The following is a 21,432-nucleotide window of genomic DNA, read 5'->3' on the forward strand; positions in this document are numbered from 1 at the left end:
CTACATGCTAAATTAAAAGGCTGACTATATATTTTAAGCAGGTAAAATGTTTACCTTGCTCACCATCTTCTTCAAATCTAATATTTGCTCATTAACACCCACACAAAGTACAGATGAAAAAAAGCAGGGGAAAAAGAAAAATTGAGATGAAAATTACTACCATTCATTCCAAGGAGCACATGGATATCTGTAACTGCAAACTGTAACTGCAGAACTGCAAAGCCATTGGTCCAACAGTTATTGAGACATCACGATTCATCCTCTGGGAACCGTGAACATAGCACCATTGCCATTCATGGAGCCAAACTGCTTGCAATGGCTAAACATAATGTATTAAATAAGGTTATGGAATAAACACATTTCATGATTCTTACGATATGGCTACCCTATGATCTACCACAAAACAACATGTCAACATCTAATGGTGATTTAGTCAAAGTTGGACAGATTTGGTTTATGTAATATGTTCTTCTGTAAGAATCTGATAAATGTCTTCCTGTGACTTCCTGTACTGGCTCAGAAGGTTGCTGGAAACTGCTTTACTTGACTGCAGCTTTCTGTAACTTCCCCTTGGCTGCAACCATGGCCTCTACAAGCCCTATCATTTTTCCAGAATGGTATTTTCCACTACAGTGTAACCATTCAAGAGAACCTTTTTTTTTCCTTTTGTGGTTTGCTGCGGGGGTTTCTCATGGCAGTACTCTTTACTTTATTCAGCCATGGTGAATGTTAATGATACTGCAATACTCAGTTCAATCTCTAATTGTCTCAAATAAACTGTAGTTTCTGCGGCTATGAATGTATCAGTATGATGTTTTCATCAAATCTAAAAGCATTTAAGGACTATAAATGTAAAGGTCTATAGAATCTGTCACTATTGTGTACCAGGAGGCAAAGAGGCATTCTAAGTCACAGATTATTAGTGTTAATATTTATTTGTTTATGCTAAATATAGCTGTCAAAATGAAATACAGCTAATAAGAGTTTATTGAATTTGCCTTCATGATACTTGCATAAATGTGGCTATGCAAGGGCCGAATCAATTTAGTGGCATGATTGGTGGAGTGACACCAGCACAGAGCAATAGAACGCTTTCACGTCCCATCCTATCCATCCTTGGTTGTCTCATTAGCCTTCATTCCATTACAAGGCCAAATAGGGCTTCCAGGGTTTAGTCATTGTTTATGTAAAGCAATTTCTCCCAGAGAAATGTTCTGTAATTCATATCAACAGAGAAGATGTGCCAGTTGGATTGTACTGTCAAACTAAAATTGTTTTCTAATTCCATATTATCTGCATTTTGAATGGATCCTGGCCCTGAAGACCTGTTCTAGACCTACCGGGTTATGACGGAAATTGCTAGCAGCACCAATTGGCCTCTGGACACACAAGCCAGATGAGACCTCACAAGTTAATCATAGCACAATGCATGTCAGGCTCTTTGCTGACAAAGGAATTTGCCTTCTATTATGGCAGACAGTCAAAATCTTTAATACACCTCCTGCATGATGATAGGTTCAAATTGTAAGATTTAGAAACAATATTAAGTAAAGTGGTTGAGGTAGCTCAGGACTTTAGATTATACTTTACTTTAATGCTGTAATCATAAATATGCAGTTACATAATGGCACCACCTATTGCTAGCGTCTTTCAAAATCAGTCTGATAAGATTATGAGGATATTTTTTTTCAAGCTTACCTCATGTACTACATGACTACAGAGACAAAGATCCAGTAGAAGATATTGCACGAACTGTGTGCACGTTTATCCACTTGTATTTAACACTAAGCCCCACACTGAACTGTATTTATCAAGCAGAAGTGTAAAATTAAATGTAATTTCTGGAATATTTGTTCTAAATATACCATTGTCAAATAAATGACAAAAACAGCCAATGATGCGGTTCTGCATTATATATCCCCACTGAGATGTTTTCCTTTAGACACATTTCATTATTTCTCCTGCCCACTGCTGTTGGCTCATAGCCCGTCTACCAGAAGGCTTTTTCTGTGATATCAAAGACAACAACTCCCATAAGAATGCCATCACAGCTAATTTCACATCAGCATATTAAGACTAAGAGGGTTATGTGGTGACGAAAGTTCACGATCACGGTGTACCAACCTTGCTTTGACTAACTTTTCCATTTCTTTTCAAAGCGCATTGTAATTTTCAGTGTCAAGCGAGAACAAGAGGTTCATTCTTGATTCCTGAAAAACAGTTTATGTGAAGATGGAGCTCACTCTAATCGTTGTACCTGGACTAAACCTTTATTTTGATTAATAGTGCTTGTCTGGCACAGTTGCACCGGTGGTTGCAGTGCCAATAGAGCCTAACCATGCCAATAGGCCAGCAAACACATGCCAAATTAAACACAAAATAAAGCTAAAATAACTTAAACAACTGAATGCATTTCAATTATTTAACCCATCTTAGGTACAGTATGATTTGCATTACATAATAACTATTATGCTAATGGTAATGGAAAAAAAATCTTTCATAACATGGTTAAAAAAGCATCAAGTCAAGTTCATGCAAAAGATACATGTTGAACTCACCATAGCGTGAACTTTCATTTGCATTTAATTACTTAATCATTTGTCCCGGGCCTTATTATAATATTATGTGTTTTATGCAGCTGATCTATGATAATAGCTTCCGTGTTTCTATGAACCCATTAGCCTTTGTGAAGGAGAGATTCATGTGCATGCATACGCACACAGCAACATCCGTTTAGTGGATGCACATGGAAAAACATTCCCACCCAGACACACACACACACACACACACACACACACACACACACACACACACCGGCGTGCAGACAAAACTTTGATACAACAAAGTTATATCTCTAAAACTTGCACAAACACGCACCGTCACACATCACCATCCGGGGTGCTACTTTATCAAGGGTATCTACCTCCCCCATCAGCAGTACACAAAGTCGTTTAAGGCAAAAAAAAAAAAAAAAAGATTTAGGACAGCTACTCTCCCTCTCTTTGATGCCACGATGCCTCTCAGGGGAGCCAGCCACAGTCCCTTCCAGAGGGAGGGAGCAAACACCCCTGCTGCATTAGTTTCTCCATCGCTGTATTCCCAGCCGGGGTTCCATAGATACCCGTTTGTCCATCCCCACAGGATAGACCACTGTTAATACGATTACAGAGCTAGAGACTTTAAGATAATTCAATGCATCTCCACGGCTAATTTCGGTTAAGGCGGCACGGATGCCACATCCGCTTATTGTCGCTCCTTGCATGCTAAAGAGAGCATAAGAGTTGACTTATTACCACACAATACTGACTAAGTGGGAAATCTCTTTGGACATGGCAGCCCACCATATGCTAGATTTAATTCGATTTTCTGTTTAGGCTTTAGTTAAGTGCTTCTAAAGTTTCTTGTCCCACAGCAAGAGGGTAAGAGGGCAGCTGTGGCTTTGACTTTGATTTGCTCTTTCAACAAGGGGCAAATAAGCCGTGATTTGGTGAAATACAGAGTGCTTACAGCAACACGGCAGCATTAGTAGGCTTGAGTATTTGGTGCAAAACTGGATTAAGCCTAATCCTACAGTACATTCATTTCTTTCAATGCAGATCTCTTGTAAAGTTGTGTTCTCCGGGACTATAGGCTTAATCCGCGTGTTTGGAAGTGTCCATAAAGAGATAGGAGGTGTGTGAATGAATGTTTGCTTGACCTTATTTGTCTTATGGAACTTAAATATACCCACTAAGTTAAAACTAGGTTAAAGGTTTGTGAGTTATGTGTATGAGCAGATACACACCAGGCCTGATTCAGAGGATACAAATGTCTTTTCTTTGGGGGCGAATCGCATTGTGAAAGCAGGTTTTCAGATTGTTAAACAGCATCACCTCACCGAGAGGGAGGGGTGTTAACAATGTGCTGCTAATAAGCAAATGTATTCCAGCCGTGCCTGGCGTTCTGCAATAATTTGAAAGCTGTCTCAAGGAATATCTTTCCAGACTGAATAATGAAGAGACATGATGAATCCAGGATGAGTGTCAGGCCAATATCTGCATCCCACTTCCCTCTGAGGAAATCAAAAGCTCGCTGAGAAGAATCCAAAGTATTATGGCACCGTGACAATGAAAAGGAAAAAAAAGCTCGAAGTGTCCAGTTGTGGCTTTCAAAAGGATGGAAATAAGATGCCTGGCTTGGGAGAAAATAGCTAAAGCTCTGAGTGACAAATCAAATGGTTGTTGCTGGTTGAATTAAAATACACTGACTTACAAAGTGCAGCCTGGAAATGTAATCCTGCCAAGATGCCTTTTTCATCATTGTGCTGCCCTCTACGGGTCTTCTTCCAGCTTCCTTTTTCCCTTTTCCACCCCACCTCCATTCCCCCCCCCCCTGCATCCCTCCTCCTCTACATTACCATACCCCCTTAAAGAGTATTGCAGGCATTAAATTGCTTTTCATTTGCGCGCTGTGACAGTCCTGAGATTGGGGGATTTATGCATTTTCACGAGTGATTCCGGCTGCCATACTATGGTAATTGTTTCATAATATGTCCATCGCTGTAGGGGGATGCGCTGGTTTGCGCCAACCAAGATCAAGTTCCACTAGTTGAAACGTTGGTGGGAAGATAAAGCTTGTGTATATACATAGGATATCTCATGACCAATGCAGGACTGGAGGAAGGGGGATCGGATTCTTGCATCCGAGGGCAAAAACTGGAGGAACATATCCGCTGATCTCCGGTCGATTTGGACGGTGTGGCAATTGAAATAAAGAGACCTTGGGCAGATCTATACATAAACTGGTACAAGCCGCACCGCTGGCAGCAGACAAGGGGGGATTCGTGCCTCTCTCCTCCGCTTCCTCAGTGCGCATGGATGAAAGTCACAGTTAAAATGCATGCGGCAAGTCTCGTCTGATGTGGGATTACCGAGTTTTTATTCGCCCTCTTTTCTCCACCATGTTCGAACTTTGGTTTTGGCTCTTTTTCCGAGATGATACCGCTAATTTCAGTGGCTGCTGGAAGAATACAGGATCCCGTTTTGCCGTGCTGGCTGTCACGTTATTGGCCTGAATGAGACTGTATATATATATACATATGCGCTCTTCGATGTCTGGTTTATGGAGCTAAACACCGAGACTTGACTTTAAGGATTTTTTTTTCACCCCCCTTTTTTTTTTTGACAGCCGACGGAAGGGCGGGCGGTGAAATCACGAAATCCATGTTTGAGGAAGAAGACGGGGCACAGCCGTGATTTTTCGGGATGCTTTGGCGTTTACCGGGATCAGAACGGTAAGAGGACAATGCTTTTTCTCTCTCTGTCTCTCTCCATACATACTGCTTGTCTGCGCTGAGGCGTTTTATGCTTTAACATATTTTAATGCGGGGTTCTGGGGGGGGGGATCTGTCCATGGTGCTGAAATCTCTGCGTCCACCCTCAGTTGCATTGCTGAAGTTGATCCGGATTTAAGATGCTGTTCAAAGCAAAGGTGTCTGCGGCTGCTTAGAGGCTGCATTTGTATGCTCACATACATCAACACAGTTTTTTTTTTTTTTTTTTGCTTCCAAATAACAGCTCCTGCACACCCGGCGAAGATAGACGCACACAGGCTTTTCTCAAGTTATCTCTATTCTATATCCAGGAAAGGCGATTGGCATTTTTTCTTTGAGGGGTTTATGGCAATAAACTCGAAATGTAAGAAAAGAAAATGAACCCGAATGTGAGGGAAAGTGGGTGTACCCACTCGGGATACAGGAACCGCGCAGTGGAAGCATGTCCTTGTATGTTAAAAATGCGCATATTTGGGGACATCTACTGGGTCGATGTGTAGGCTTTTGTGTTCTTTTAAGGAGCGCACACAGACCAAACGTGTGTGTGTGTGTGTGTGTGTGTGTGTGTGCGTGCGTGCGTGTTTCGTGCACGCGCGCTCACGCGTCTGTGGCGGAGAGAGGGAAGGAGAAAGAGGGGAGAGAGGGGGAGAGAAAGAGAGAATCTGTAACCTTCTATATGGCAGATGCCATACAGAATACTTGATTACAGATTTATTTACTCCCCCGTCCAAATGCAATTTAGATCAGAGATCCGCTATGAGATCAACAACACTTGCTTATTTGCCTTTGATCAACTCCTCTCATTTCTTTTTTTCGCCCGTGGGTAGAAGAAGGGCTGCGACTGTCGCCTTGTAGGCTGATATTCAACATTTTCTATCGCAGGCCGGATTAAAAGATGAACACTGACTGCTTCTCTCAGCCGATTCCTTTTTGAGAGCCGGCATTTTTCTTTTTTTTTTTTTATTTATATATATATATTCCTCAGGATCGTTTTAATCATAACAGGCGAATAAATCCCCCGTCCTCATGTTGTTTGGACGGAGGTGGAGAGAAGGGATCCGACAGTTTCTCCACTGTTACCAAGTCGTCGGGTATGCGGGGTGAGTGAGAAATCTTTATGTTCAGGGGAGACAGGAGTTGCATCTCTGAGATTTTAATGTGAGTTTTCGGGCGGAAAGATTGAATCGTTAAGAAAATAAAATAAATAAAACCCCGAGCTGCCACATCATCCAACAACACGAAGCGATGTGGCTTGAGATGTTTTGACAGTGAGCCTTTTTTTGTGTGTGTGTGTGTGTGTGTGTGTGTGTGTGTGGAAATGCTCAAGGGATTGAATTAGTAAATGACCAGATCTATCAGTCTGCACACGGTGGATGGCAAAGGCTTTTTTTTTTTTTTTTTTTCCCTCCCAAGATGGATTGGAATTCAGGCGAGCTATCAAAAATGCGCAGTGGCCATCCACCGCGGGTAGTTGTGTGATCAACTTGATTATACATTATCGTTTACTTATGCATTTATTAAAGATTCTTCCAGGTCGCCTGTTTTTCTGACACCCTCAAAACCAAAATGTTGCAGACATAACACATCTGCATAATGAACAAACATTAATAGGCCCACTTGTCTTTGCCTGTGTGTGTTTGTTATGGATTGTCTAATACTTGTTCATCAGGGGGGTCGGCTCCTTTTAGGAGTCTATGTATGCATTTTGTAAATACTACACATGTCACATGTATTTTCAATGCTATATAAAACAGAACCCGTCCTTTTCTTTTCCTCCTTAGATGACACCTCATACTGGTACTGCACTTGAGTGAGCTGGGGCATCCTCTCCCAGGAAAAATGCATATCTGGATCCTAAAAATAATCCTTCTGATTGCATCATCTCTGAGGCTGGTCGAGATGTATGACAATTATGGGGAGATCTGTCGAAACCTGTGTACATGCGAGGAGAAGGAAGGGATCCTGACGGTGAGCTGCGAGAACCGGGGGATCATCAGACTGACGGAGGTCAGCCCCGTCCATTTCTCCATGTACCACCTCCTGCTGACAGGGAACCTCCTGAAGAAGCTGTCAGTCAATGATTTCATCAATTACACCGGGGTGACCATCCTGCACTTGGGGAACAATGATATCTCTGAGATAGAGTCAGGTGCCTTCAACGGACTCCAGGGATTAAAAAGGTTGCACCTGAATAACAACAAGATTGAAGTTCTGAGGGATGACACCTTTGCAGGACTAGAGAGTTTGGAATACCTACAGATTGATTATAATTACATCACCAATATAGAGCCCAATGCCTTGAGCAAACTACACCAACTGACAGTGTTGATTTTGAATGACAACCTGCTCTCTGCCATGCCCCTGAACATCTTCCGGAATGTCCCCCTTACGCACTTGGACCTGAGGGGGAACAGGTTAAAAATGTTCCCCTACATCGGCCTCCTTGAGCACATGGACAAAGTTGTGGAATTACAACTAGAGGAGAATCCTTGGAATTGCTCCTGTGAGCTCATTGCTCTGAAGGCTTGGCTGGAGAGTATAGCCTATACGGCTCTGGTGGGAGAAGTGGTGTGTGAGACACCGTTCAGGCTCCACGGTAGGGACCTGGATGAGGTTTCCAAGCAGGAACTCTGCCCAAGAAGACCCCTAGAAGACACAGTCAGGCCTGCACCCCCTAGCAGCACTAATGGATATTACCAGACCACACCTGCTGCTGTCACAGCCTCCGCCACCTCCTCGGCTGTATTTAGGTCCTCTTCTAGGCCTACCAAGGGCACGCGCCAATTTAACAGAACTAGGTTAAAGCCCACTTCACGAATACCAGGCGGTAACCCTTACAACTACGGCCCCATCATTGCTTTTCAGACCAAATCTCCTGTGCCTTTGGACTGTCCCACTGCCTGCACGTGTAACCTGCAGATATCTGAAATCGGGCTAAATGTCAACTGTCAAGAGAGAAAGATTGAAAGCATTTCTGATCTAAAACCCAAGCCATACAATCCTAAAAAGATGTATCTCACTGGAAATTACATCCCTGTGGTACGGAGATCAGATTTTGTCGATGCCACTGGATTGGATTTGCTTCACTTGGGAAACAACAGGATAAGTCTGATCCACGACCGGGCTTTTGGGGATTTAACCAACCTGCGTAGGCTGTATTTAAATGGTAATCTCATGGACAGGCTTACAGGAGAAATGTTTTTTGGTTTGCAGAACTTGCAGTATCTTTATTTAGAGTACAACAAAATCAAGGAGGTTGAAGCGGGCACTTTCCGCTACCTCCCTAATCTTCAGCTGCTTTTCCTCAACAATAACCTGCTGAAAACCTTACCTGTGGGCATCTTTTCCAGCCTCTCCCTGTCTAGGCTTAATCTGCGCAACAACCATTTCCAAAACCTGCCTGTAAGTGGTGTTTTAGATCAGCTGAAGCTGCTGGTGCAAATAGATCTGTTTGAAAACCCCTGGGACTGCTCCTGCGACATAGCGGGGATGAAGATTTGGCTCGAGCAACTCAGCGCAGGCACTGTGGTTAACGAGATCGTGTGCGAGACGCCCAGACGCCACACAGGAATGGATCTGCGCTCGATCCAGTCAGAGGAGCTCTGCCCAGACGACTCTGATGCTTACATCTTGCCTACTACCCTTACGGATGAGCCCATGGACGACCGGGTCGTCACCACAGATGCCCCACAGAAGTTCAACACCCCCAGCAGCACCGTTCCCCTCTCTGTCCTCATCCTCAGCCTCCTGCTTGTTTTCATCATGTCCGTCTTCGTGGCCGCAGGGCTGTTTGTTGTAGTGATGAAAAAGCGCAAAAAGTCCCAGAGTGACCGCACTAGCACCAACAATTCAGACGTCAGCTCTTTTAACTTGCAGTACAGCCTCTACAGCAACCGCTCTGGTCCCAAAGTTAAGGCCCCAGCCGGTCACGTCTATGAGTATATCCCCCACCCCATGGGCCATATGTGCAAAAACCCCATTTACAGGTCACGAGAGGGAAACACAGTGGAGGATTACCGTGACCTCCATGAGCTCAAGGTTGCGTACAGGAGTACCCCGGATGAGGAGAGGGATAACAGTACGATGAGGAGCCCTACGTACAGTGTTAGCACCATTGAGCCACGTGAAAACCCCTCCCCTGTGCCGGATGCAGATCATTTCTTCAGAGGCATCCTTGAGCCTGATAAGCAGCCCCCCCATCAGTCCATGGCATCCATCCCAGCAGGTGCCAATTTAGAGTACAAGTACACAGGGCCTGTGTCGTACACATACAACCCAAATTTTGATGTCAGACGTCAGTTCTTGCACCCGGAGAGGATAAGAGAAACAGTCCTCTACGGCACAGCACCCAGTACTGTTTATGTTGAGCCCAACAGAAATGAGTATTTGGAGCTTAAAGCTAAACTTCAGTCTGAGCCCGATTACCTCGAAGTTCTTGAGAAACAGACCACCTTTAGCCAGTTCTGAGCAACAGGATCATTAATGTAATGAAGCATTTTGTCTCTTGACCCTCCTTGAAACAGTGGCTCAGTTTATAGGGTGCCTTGGCACATTACAAACAAGCAAAAGCAAAAGGAGTTCAAACGGGGTGTGCCGAACAATCTTATTCTTATTTCTGAAACATTACATTACAGGAATGGATACAGCTTTCTGAAACATGGATGAACAAAATTGCTCTACTTAACTGATGATGCAAAATCTATTTTTCTATGGTGAAGATCGAATAACACACAAAATGTAAGTGTACAGGTAAATCTTACCCAACTTCATTTTCAGGAATATAACCATACATAAGGTATATTGTGAATCAGAAAAGAAATGTTTATAAAATCACTCCTGGACAAAAACACTGTACAGCAGATCATCGAAACTGTGTAGGACTATTTTCTGCTGTAGTCTGTAAGTAAGTATTTATTGATATAATCTGCCATGTCTTTTCAAAACTTTTGATTCTACATCAATATTACCTGTGTCATCATACTCCATGATCCTCTGGAAAGGCTTATGTTTGTAGTTTCATTTACTGTAGCTCTGCATTGTAAAAGTGGCTTTTTTTGAAAGTGGCACACCCCCAATGTTCAAAAAAGACTGCGTCATTTGAAGAAGATGAAAAAAAAGTGTCTTTGTATGCTTTCTGCACTTTTTGGAATTGGAAGGCAAGTTAGCCTTCAATGAGCTCTCATAAAGGAGATTATTATATTAAAAATGAATATGGGTATTCATTCTTAATATGTAGAATTGATATGTTATCAAAACAAAATTCATAAATGATATTTGAAGTATTAATTATGTTGTGTAATACTGATATTTTAATCAATGTAACACCTATTTTTATACAAGCATTCGCAGATTCTCTATCCCTTATCAATTTTATTTGTTTTGATTGCTTTGCACTTAATGCACTATATTGACCAAACTATGTTATTGTCATCAAATAAACATGATGTCAGGTTCATATAATGTGCTTATGAGGAAACTAAGGCTGGTTGGTGATGATATGAAGGGAGCCATTTGGGTTTGGTCCAATATCTGACACTCACATTCAGACAGGGAATGATCAAAACAGTGTCAACTCTGGAATTGGAGAGCTTGAAAAGAGTGTTCCAGGGCTAAGAGTCATTTTATTTTTTGATCAAATCACAATACATTGACTAATAAGAATTGATTATGTTGTGAACTCAGTCAAATAAGATAAAGATACAGTATATGTGCCTCGCTCAAAGGGGCAGCTACGGCCTCAGCGAGAATTAGAATCAATGGGTTTCAATCAATGAGCATTATCTGAGGCTGTCCCCTTGCAATTATACCATGACAACAGCAACCACATTGCCGTCTGGCAAGCAATGAGTAGGTCATTTATATAAACATCATTGGACTTGACTTGAAATTAAATGCTATTTTAGCATCTGACAAAGTCAATGGGTATAAACTTTAACACTGATTAAGACATACAGCTGCTGGATTCAGGGTTTTGATGTCTTAACCATTTTTAATTCTGTCTTTCTAAATTGATTTGTTTCACAAGTGGACATCTTTTAGATACTTTCTTGACTTAAAAATGATATTAATTAAGGAAATATGTTGAAAATGCTGTTTTTTTTTATCTTCTAAGCGCTTGTTTTGATTTTTGTTAAAGTCCAACTGAAATCCCATTTAGTCATCCTGTTTTGCAGTCAAAAATAATGTCAACGTGTTTTTTTAAATGTATTGTTAATAGTTTTTTGTTATTAAACGGAAGAGAAAAAAGGTCTTTTGGGGAAATATTACAAATGCTCTTTTGGTCTCAGCCGGCTGGAGGGGCGTGTCGGTGTCTGTGTTTGATTGACAGCAGCTGGCAGGCTGAGCGCTGGTGTTAGACCGGAGGGAGCCAGAGATGAAGTAAACAAGTGTGCGCTATAGCCTGCATGTCATGCACACATGTGTGTTGTTAGCGGTATTGAAGAGTGAGGACCACACCAGCATCTAACCAGACCCAAGTGACATTTGAAGGTACAGTATGCTGTTCAATGTGCTACAGCTGAGCAGCTAATAAGCCATCCAGCCTGAAAACTGACGTTAGGGGTGCTCTTTTCCCCGGTGAATGTTTGTTTGGTTGCTCACTCAACGAGCTACGGTGCAGGACAAGACATTCAGTCTGTGGATCCTGTGTTGTGTAGCAGGCTGCTGTCTGGCTCAGCGCGATCGTCTGCCAATGACTAAACATTGACGTCACTGTCCATGTAAGATTTGATTGGCTGTATCAAATTAAGGGACGATATTGAGTCAAATTAATGCAAAACTAGGGGGTGCCATCATGAAACCAAAACACATAATCTGTGATTTACAGAGCCAATATGTATGCTGTAGCAGACAAGAAAAGAATGCAATTTAATTTCAGTTGGACTTTAAGTTACTCTTCTCTTGACCCACTTAATTCCAATATGCAAAGTAGTCCTATAAAAATGCAAAGGATGCACAGTGCCACCATTTTCAGCGAGCATCACCATTTAGGAATCCAATGTTCCCGAACTGAGACCGACAGAGATCTCTGGAGAGGAGGCAAAAATAAAAAAGCCTGGCCATGTCAGACACCTTAATCTGTCCCTTATTTCCTCATTCAGTAGGAATTATTGAGATTATTGTGGATTTATAATCAGTGCTACAAATTACCACCGAGGGTACCCCTCTGTCAGCAAAGATCTCCTAAAACAAGTGCATTTTTCAGTCATTTTCACTTAATTTTAGTCAGGTGCCAGCTACCATTTCTCAATGACACAAAAAAAAAAATACTGGAAAATGTAACCGGCCTGCTCAGGGTCTTTCTTTTGTTGGATCTTTTCATAGAAGCCCAGAATGAGAACAGAAGGCACCATTTGGGAGATGAGGAGTCCTGGAACCGAGTGTAACTGTGGATGTGTCATACATGTAGCAGGGGATGTGAATCATAGCCAAGAAGTGTGTGCAGTCGCCCAGCCTTGGTGGCCTGTGGGATTGGTGCAGTGTTGACAGTTTTTGACATGGATTTTTATTTATTTTTCTGATGCCAATATGGTAAAATCCTTCATAATTTACTGAGATGCAACAAAAAAGGGTCCAAAACCAACCTGGTTTGTGCAATGACAGAATGTTAAAAAAAAAAAAATGCAGCCCAGATGGCAATCTGCTGTTTTTGTTTGTTTAATTTCCAAGAATATTATATTTTTCAGGATAATTTGGCTAAATTCACAGTACTCCAGAGGAAAAAAAAAAAAAAACTGAGCACAATTACATAATCACTGAATCATGCATTCCAAATGGGTTTGAAATTACTGTATCTCTGTGTATGTACATCCCTCCCACCCCAACTCCCAGCGTGGAGGTTTATCACTGTTATGACCCAGCACCCTGTCCCAGAGTAATGGGTGCATGAAGCAGCCCACTGCAGGAGGCTGTAAGTGTGTGCGTGTGCAGAAAGAGAGCGGGAGGGTGAGACTCATGCCAGTTTAAATAATGCTTTTAATCAGCCAATGGGCTCTTTAGGTCTTAACGCAAATGGAAGCATCAAGGAAGGGCAAAGAGTTTATTATGCCTTTCCCTGGATTATTCCATTTATAGCTTTTCATAAGCTTTGTAGTGCTCTTGTATTCACTCAATCAGTGCGTGATGCAGTTAAAACTATTCAAGAAAAAGCAATGTGTGAGATTCCAGCAATGGTCAGTATCTGTATTCGGGGAAAGAAGGAAGTTCTGAGGTGAAATACCTCAGCCTTGGTTGCCTCATGCTACACAAGAGCCCCCCTAACCCCTCCTAATTTATGGTTTAAACCTATTGTGCAGAATCTGATGTGGGGCTGATGCAACGCAAGGCACGATGTACGTGCAGATGTAGCTGTCACAGAAGTCTCACCCCCTCCTCGATACTTGCCGCATGCAGCAGGGAAAGTTAAGAAGAACACAGCGTGTGAGTTTGTTCTCGGCTCCTATAGCTCAGCAAAGCACACACACATATTTCCAGACTTCTTTTGGGTAAAGAGATGGGAGAGACAGTGATGGACAGTTTGTGTTCCAATATTCTCTTACACTTCCCGCTTTCGCACCATTTGTGAGTTAATCAATGTGGAGTGGTACAGTGCGTGAAACCCGTCCAAGCTGCTTGTGTTGGCTCATCACTCGGCTATTTCCAGTACACTAACTTGGAGGGAACTATTTTCTGACAGTGTACTGAAAATACCAAGCTAATTAAACTTTTTTGTTTTGGATTTGATTTAGCAGTTACTTGCTATAAATTGTGTTTAATAGTTTATCAGATGGTGTTGGCAGATTTTTGTGTTTATGGTAAATAAAATCAGCTTGATGCTACACATGCACAGGGCCGGATTAAGCTGCTAAGAGGCCCAGGGGCAAAACGGAGCTGTGGGCCCCCATTTACTCACTGTTCCTCCCACTCTTTGTGTATTGTGTATGTATGCTGCTGCAGGTACAGCTGGAAAATTAACTGCTCAGTTAGTTTGTGGTTTAATTAAAGATAAATGTATTTTTGATCCCTACATGGTGCATATCCCTAAACTGAAACATTTCAGGTATTTAATTAGACAAGATTAGGTCAAAATTGAGGTGATCTTCTCAGTTTACATTGCAATTCGGTGGTACACATTACCAAACAAATTGGTAATTCATAAAATTACGACATTCATTGCCAAACAGTAACTCTTTTGGCTTGTGGCACCTCTAGGAGTCTGGATCCCTTGACAAGTTGATAAAACACATGCTCAGCTTTCAGTCTTCAGAATAGTTTGACAAGATGTCTTATGTCATGTTAAAAGCAAGAGTCTAGTATGCATAATTTACAAAACAAATATCGTTATGTTACTAATATATTTTGTTTCTATATGTTGTTTTTTTCTATGGTTTGATTTATTTTAAAGCAGATTGATGTCCAAGTGGTGGAGAAAAATGTAACGTGCAGTAAAGGACTGATTTAACATTAGAGTATTTGATTGTCAGTTGAGTTGAAACGATTAGTTGATTAACCGATTGGTCGTTCAACAGAAAATTCTCAACTATTGGTTTAGTGTTTTAAAAAATGTGCTGGTTGCAGCTTTTGAAATGCGAGGTTTTGCTTCTCTTCTTTGCCTTAAATGGTAGCAATATCTCTTTGGATAAAACTAATCTGGACAAAAGGATTCAGTAAGAAAATAATCAGCGGATTATATGAAAATAATTGTTGGTTGCAGCTCTAGATGTAAATTCAGCATATAGCTTGTTGCCATTGACAACTTAACTGACACTCTCTGAACTCTCCTGATGGGACAAACCTCAGCCATCTGCTACATGGCTTGCAAGAATTTATATATTTCACGTGTACGGTTTATTTCCCACATTTGGACTGTGCCACCCGACAAGCCAGCAATATGCGTAAATGATAATTAGGCGGCCGCCCTCTGTATACTGAGACAGATAGAGGGGTGGACATACTCCATATGTTCGAGCGCTTCCTCACCTACCCCCTCCCACCCACCGAAGATGCCTCGTCCTCAGCGCAGCCTCACTGCTCGCCTGCCACCCAGGCCCCACGATGATGTGTGCAATTGAGTTCAAGGAGATCTGGGTAATTGAGAGGGCAGGGATGGCATCTGACAGGCACCGATGGCTCCAATGATTACTTTAATCAGAGTGGTTAATGGAATTCCTTCAGGCATGTAGAAATGCTCAAATGTTCATCAGCACTCAACCAATTTTTACCCCCACCAACACCTCCCCTCTTACCCCATGTTGCCATAATTACTGATCACGTTCCTTCCCTCTTCATGCTCTTAGTTTCTGGGTAACACTCAGCATCCGCAAATGTGTTTGCCTCAGTTGCCTTGTGTAAATCCATAGTGTGAATCATTACATGAGGACATCTGATTGTTTTACTGTTAAAATGATGCATTATGTATGAAGTGTTTTGATCATGAAATGTCATGGCAAACCTGTTAACATATAAAAGGGACAGTCAAGGACTCATCATAGTAAAATTCTGTATAAAAGCAAGCACATGCTCACATAAATAGAAAGCACTGCAGCTTTATGAACATTGAAGGTATTTCCAATCAGGACTAATGAAAGCCTAAGATGTTTAGCTTATATTTATCTTGGGAAATTATTAATTATCATCTTAGAGGCCCTTATTTTCCCCAACTTTACTATTCATTATCAAATTAACACTCCCACTGTCCAGCCTGTGCCGAATTAACTTCAAGAAATAATCCATTGCATTTACAAATGCAGTCTGGCTCGAGACTCTGATGCCATCTGCCCAAATAAACATGCCCACTGCGGCTGCATGTCTTTTATTCTGTTTATTTAATTGGACCGAAGACATTATCGGCTCTTGTGATACACGTGTTGACAGAATGTGACAACTAAATATGATTTTAAACTGATTTATGGGTTGTTTTTATTCATGCGGAAATTGTCTCTGTATATCTTGTAATGAGTGAAGAAAGAGTTTCCTTTTGGATATATCACACTGTAAAGCCAGATAAGTTAATTTAACTAAAATAAATTGAGGAAACGGATTACATACATTTTTTTTAAAGTAAAACCAACTCAATTTTGTAAGTAAAAAAAAACATTCTTGATCAAGTAGCTTTTGTAACAGTGACACTGACTTAATTTTGTTTTTTTTTATTTGTACTGTGAAAACAAAATACACAGTAGTGCTTAATCGGGAATGTTAAAGTTACTTAAAATTACTCGTAAAATCTGCTTCATCAATAATCTTTTTTTAATTTACAGATTTGAATTTGTTTTACTTAAACTTTTCGATGTAATCCATTTACTTTTTTTTTTCTCCATGGACCTGTGCTTATTATGAACATGAAATCCACAAAAGAGTGATCATATGTAAGCTAAAAAGCATTGAGTCTGAAATAATTGTGTTTTTTAACCCGGTTTCTCATTATTTTCTATGTTTTTCAGTGGTTTGTTTCATTTTTATGAACAAGAGAAAAAAAATGGTCAAATATGATAATCATAATCTGATGTGCACTTAAATATTTGCTATTCCATCATTTGATCAAAAGGCATAATGCAAAAATTCTCCTATTCAAACATGGTATTATGTAAACCATACCTGTAATTATATGAGACAGATGTAGATGGAAATTTCAAGTACCTGATATTCTTCCTTTAGCATTACAGAGAATACAAAATAATACCAATTATTCTGTGAACTATGGATGTCATCCATACAATGCTCTATTTGCAATTCTGTCTACTGTTTCCGTGTTATTTAAAGAAAGGGATAAGCTGACACGTGTGCATGTGGTTGGATACGCAGCAGGAGATATGATCAAAGCTCTTAAAGAGGTATCTTTATGTCAGCGCCTGTGTGCACAAAGGTAGATGCTACAGTATGTTTCATGTTTTATTTAGGCTTTTTTTTTGTCAGGGTTTCTGTCTAACAGCACGTTTGCCTTTTTCACCCCCCCCCTCCTTTACCCGGCTCTGCTTTTCTGCTCCCACTGGGCAGGCTGGTTGTATTCATCAGGCCTCCCGTTTTGTTTGTTTGTTTATGGAGGCTGCACCCGTTGATCCGGAGCCGCAGTAACCCTGTCGTTTGATAAATGGCAACCATAGCATTACTGACTCCCCAGCCGAGCCCGGTGACGCCCGGCCAAAAAAACAACAGGTTGATGTATGGCTTCCTTCAGAGTGTCAAGTCATTTAACGAGAGCCCGTCCCAGGCACAGTGCTCCTATGTATGTCTGTGTGCGCTTGGAATCCTGCCCTGTCCTGCCCCACCTCGCGTGCGTCATCACATCGCACACTGAACGAGACAAAATAGGTCAATCAGTGGTCTATAATGCATGAAAAATGCATGTTTTGCAGGTTATTGTGAGAGAAATGTGCCGCGCAAGTGCAAGTGACAGAGTCAAGGTCGAGTCGGGGAACGGCACTGTCAGGATTTAGGGCGAGGAAGATATTTTTGTTGCCAGTTTGGAGGTTGCTTAAGATGTTTCAGATATTAAAGTGGCATTCCAGAGATTTAATATGGCATTTCCACAACATTGGGGGGACTTGCAAGAGACAGATTTAAACCAAATTTGAGGCAGAGATATCTCAGATTTGAAGCACTAGTGTCAACCAGGCTCCAAACTGACTGGATCCTACTTCCCATAAGGCAACTCAATAGCATTTTTCATAGGAACTTCCCTTTGTCTTTCAAACGTCATTCTGCCAGTTTTTAATACATGCTTTCTTTGTAGTCAAAGTGTGTAATCAGCTCCTTCGGCTAGCTCTATTTGCTTCTGTTTATATGAATCAAACTGATGTTAAAATCACAGTCATTTCTTATATATAATGTATCTTCTGTAATTCCTGCCCTGTAATCACCTTATTTAAAGCTGTTTTCATGCCTTTCCCAAACACTGCATATCCCCTCCACTTGTGCAACGTGTTTACGCTCTCTGAATGACTTCAAGCTGTCCAATAGCATATTAATGCACTGTACATATTGTTTGCCCTACAGGTTCACTCATTTCTCTTCAAAAAGAAAATATGTTTACTTAGTATGAGTTTGCTTCGCAATTAGACGCTCTATTGTTATTGGTAAAATTGCTCTCTCCGGAGGTGTGTGTGTATGTTTCTAAGACGGATTGCTTGAAAGAGCTAGATAAGGCTTGTACGTGGGCGGCCCGTGCGCGTCTTTGTGGGTCTGTCTCTGCAGTGCACCCGTGCGCCTGTGCATAGACGTTAACAGGTTTCTGATTTCTGAAAATTCCACTCGTTAGCTCTCTTTCTTCTTCCTCTCTCTCTCTCTGTACCTCCTGCTCCCTTTCTCTCCTGTCCCCATTTTGTTTCTATCACTGTGGCTTTCAAAGTGTGGCGAGCTGGAGTCTGCAGAAACCGGGGCCTTGCTAAAGGAATTAGACTGCGCGCTGGGAGATCGCTCAGATAATGAAATGGTGGGAGGTAGAAAAACTCATTTTCTCACTTGTGAGAGAGAAACATACTAATGTGGCTATTGAAAATAGCGCTGAATCGTACTGACAAGAAGAAGGGGGGAAAAAAAGACAATTCCAAAATCCAACAGTGTGATTTGATTTCAGCTCATGATATATGGAGTTGCTAAAGGGATAAAGTGCGGTGTCTGGGTTTAACCATCCAAAACGGACTTGTCATGATGTGGGAAAACTATTGTTTTCCAACTGTCCTCCTCCCGGAGCGCAGTGAGTGACAGTTTGCTTGTGTTTGGACAATAGCAAGGCTGAAGTTGGCAGAGTGTGGGTGTGCTTGTTAAAAAATGGCTCCTGTGGAGGGGCTCTCAGAGCTCTTACAGCAGTATTGACGTCAGCTACTTGTGATGTTCTCTGTGCTGTACCTGCGAGTGTGTGTGCGTGTGTGTGTGTGTGTAGGCTACTTGTGCGAAGAATAGAGTTAGAGCAGTGTAATGAAATTCACAAGGGGTTGAATGGTGGGATTCAAAAACAAACAGAAAACGAGAGATGATGCAATGTGCAGCCATTATTAATCTACAAGCAGAACAGTCAGTTAATGCTGTACGTTATGAAGTACGTACCTTTTACCTTTTAGATCGTGTGCATGAGGTCAATTTGTCCACTGGCATTGATCCACACACAATGGAAACATCCAAATGCAAGGTTATAGAATTTGGATGCTATACATGAAGAGAGAGAAAACATCTCGTTTTCCTTCTCTTCTTCAAGCAACCCGAAGAAGTTGTATATGAATTGACAGCACGAGAATGGAGTTGTCCTGATGGCATTTCTGTTTGACCTGTCCCAATGCGCAATGGTCAACATCCAGTCCTTGCCAGTTCAACTTTGCATTACACTTTCTGAGGTGAAGAAATGATTGCTTCAAAAGCCTTGCAGCTTTATTTACTTAATTTCTAATCGTATTTATCCCAGGCTCTTATCACCAGATTCACTCTTTTTAGCACTTCCCTGCTTTCTTTTAACACTCTACACGCCCGGGCACAGCCTGGCGTTATCCATTTTTTATACAATATGTCATAAAATCAGAGCAAAACCTCCAGTTTTACCCAACAAATCCAGAGATTTAACGCAGAAACTTTACAATAACAACTTTGGCTTTCTACCCTGCAATCCCCAGTTGCCCCACATATTTTTCTTTTTAATAAAAAACTATTTTTTTGGCTTTTTGATAGAACAGCTGAAGAGTGAGAGCAAGGTGGGGGACTCAGAAGGAGACAGGCAGCAAAGGGAAGCAGGACTCAGCCTTAATACATGGGGCACCAACAGGTAGGCTACAGGGGCGCCTCAGGTGGCCCCCCACCATCTTTACACACCTAGTCCAAAGCAAGGCAGGATGCAAGGAGCAGGAACAAGTCGGCCCTCTGTATCTCATTTGCCATGTTAAAGTGTGTTAACAGGAGGAATTAGCAGCAAATTAAACCACCAGAGATTCCCAACTCATCTAACTGCCAAGACGTTATTATAGACTCCATATAAATGTGTAAGGTGTCTTGGGAGAATGTGGTTATTGAATTATGCCAAAATTAAACCATTAGCAGGGAGGAATCAATCTAACCAACTGGAAACAGCAACGTGACTGCACTCAGTGAGAAAGTATGTTTCATTTTGTCACAGGCATTTTGAAGGGCACTTTAAAGTCTCTATCATTTTCTTGCGCATGACACTTTGCAACAGTATTATATGAAAAATACCTTGAAAAGCAATACGAATTGGTTTACACAGTGACCTGTGGTAAAAACGCATTCCTCGGGTGCAAACAATTCCCTCTTCTGTAGATATAACCTTAGCAGGGACTTTTTCCACATAAAAAAAAATCCTATGTAGAAAATAAAGAGGGATTTAATTGGCCAGCAGTAAAAGGTCTGTCCATTCTTGCACTTGAGGCTGACATTCTCATTTTTATACTGCCTTTGCCGCTCGCAAATGTTAAAGGCTGAGAATCTAACTCTGTCAGCACAAGTAGCACGGACGCTGGTCCTAAACTAGAGATAAGGTCCACCATTTGGATGGCACATAATATGGCAATACCTACAGGTTTTCAGCTGCTTAAAACTGAATTGAATTGCATATAAAGAAGAGAAGCTGAAGAGATCATTTTGTCAGGTTTAAATGAAGTGCATAACTAAAGTAAACCCAGATTACTCATCTCCTTTCTGCTGACTGAATGTTAACTGCTAATGGCTCCACAATTGGCCAGTTTACAGATGGCCAGTTTCTAATGTGATGATTAGAGCGTATGACCTTTGTGCTCGGCAAAGGATCCAATTTAAAATGGAGCAAGAGCAATATTTCAGTTAAAGTATACTTGAGCAAAAAATAAAAAAATAAACTGGACAGAAGTGAAATAGTGCGTAGAAACATTTGCAACTGTCAAAATACATGAGTTCCACCCATGCACATATGCAAATTCGTTACATATATGTTTTGCCTGGTCAATATGGACACCACTGTTGATATTTAAGGTACAAAAAAATAAGATCAGTCATGAATAATATATATTTTTAAAACAATCCAACTGTGAAACACCAGTGCCTTCCTCATCATCCTTTCCAGCATAACAAAATGTTACATTTCCACTGTTATGATCTAAGTCCTTAACTGAAGCGATTACATTTATTCAGTCACAGTGTGATGAAATTAATAATTCATATCAAGATAA

General features: G+C 41.3%; 1 protein-coding gene across 2 annotated transcripts; it reads left to right on the forward strand.

Annotated features, from left to right (window-relative positions):
- The first annotated feature begins 4,407 nt into the window (after window positions 1-4,407).
- Window positions 4,408-10,521, forward strand: LOC127378684 (SLIT and NTRK-like protein 5). Of its 2 annotated transcripts, none has more exons than XM_051427819.1 (2): window positions 4,408-5,272; window positions 7,093-10,521. In XM_051427819.1, exon 2 carries the CDS (start codon window positions 7,151-7,153, stop codon window positions 9,776-9,778), a length of 2,628 nt encoding a protein of 875 aa, XP_051283779.1. In that variant the 5' UTR covers window positions 4,408-5,272; window positions 7,093-7,150; the 3' UTR covers window positions 9,779-10,521. The 2 variants fall into 2 exon arrangements, with proteins under 2 accessions (XP_051283779.1, XP_051283780.1); XM_051427820.1 differs by lacking the exon at window positions 4,408-5,272 and adding an exon at window positions 5,963-6,411.
- Window positions 10,522-21,432: the final 10,911 nt, after the last annotated feature.

The sequence above is a fragment of the Dicentrarchus labrax genome, unplaced genomic scaffold (assembly GCF_905237075.1).
Source record: "Dicentrarchus labrax unplaced genomic scaffold, dlabrax2021, whole genome shotgun sequence".
Taxonomy (NCBI): Eukaryota; Metazoa; Chordata; class Actinopteri; family Moronidae; genus Dicentrarchus; species Dicentrarchus labrax.

Excerpts from the sequence above, each read along its gene's own strand:
- LOC127378684 (XM_051427819.1), top strand. The coding sequence starts at position 7,151 with ATGCATATCTGGATCCTAAAAATAATCCTTCTGATTGCATCATCTCTG.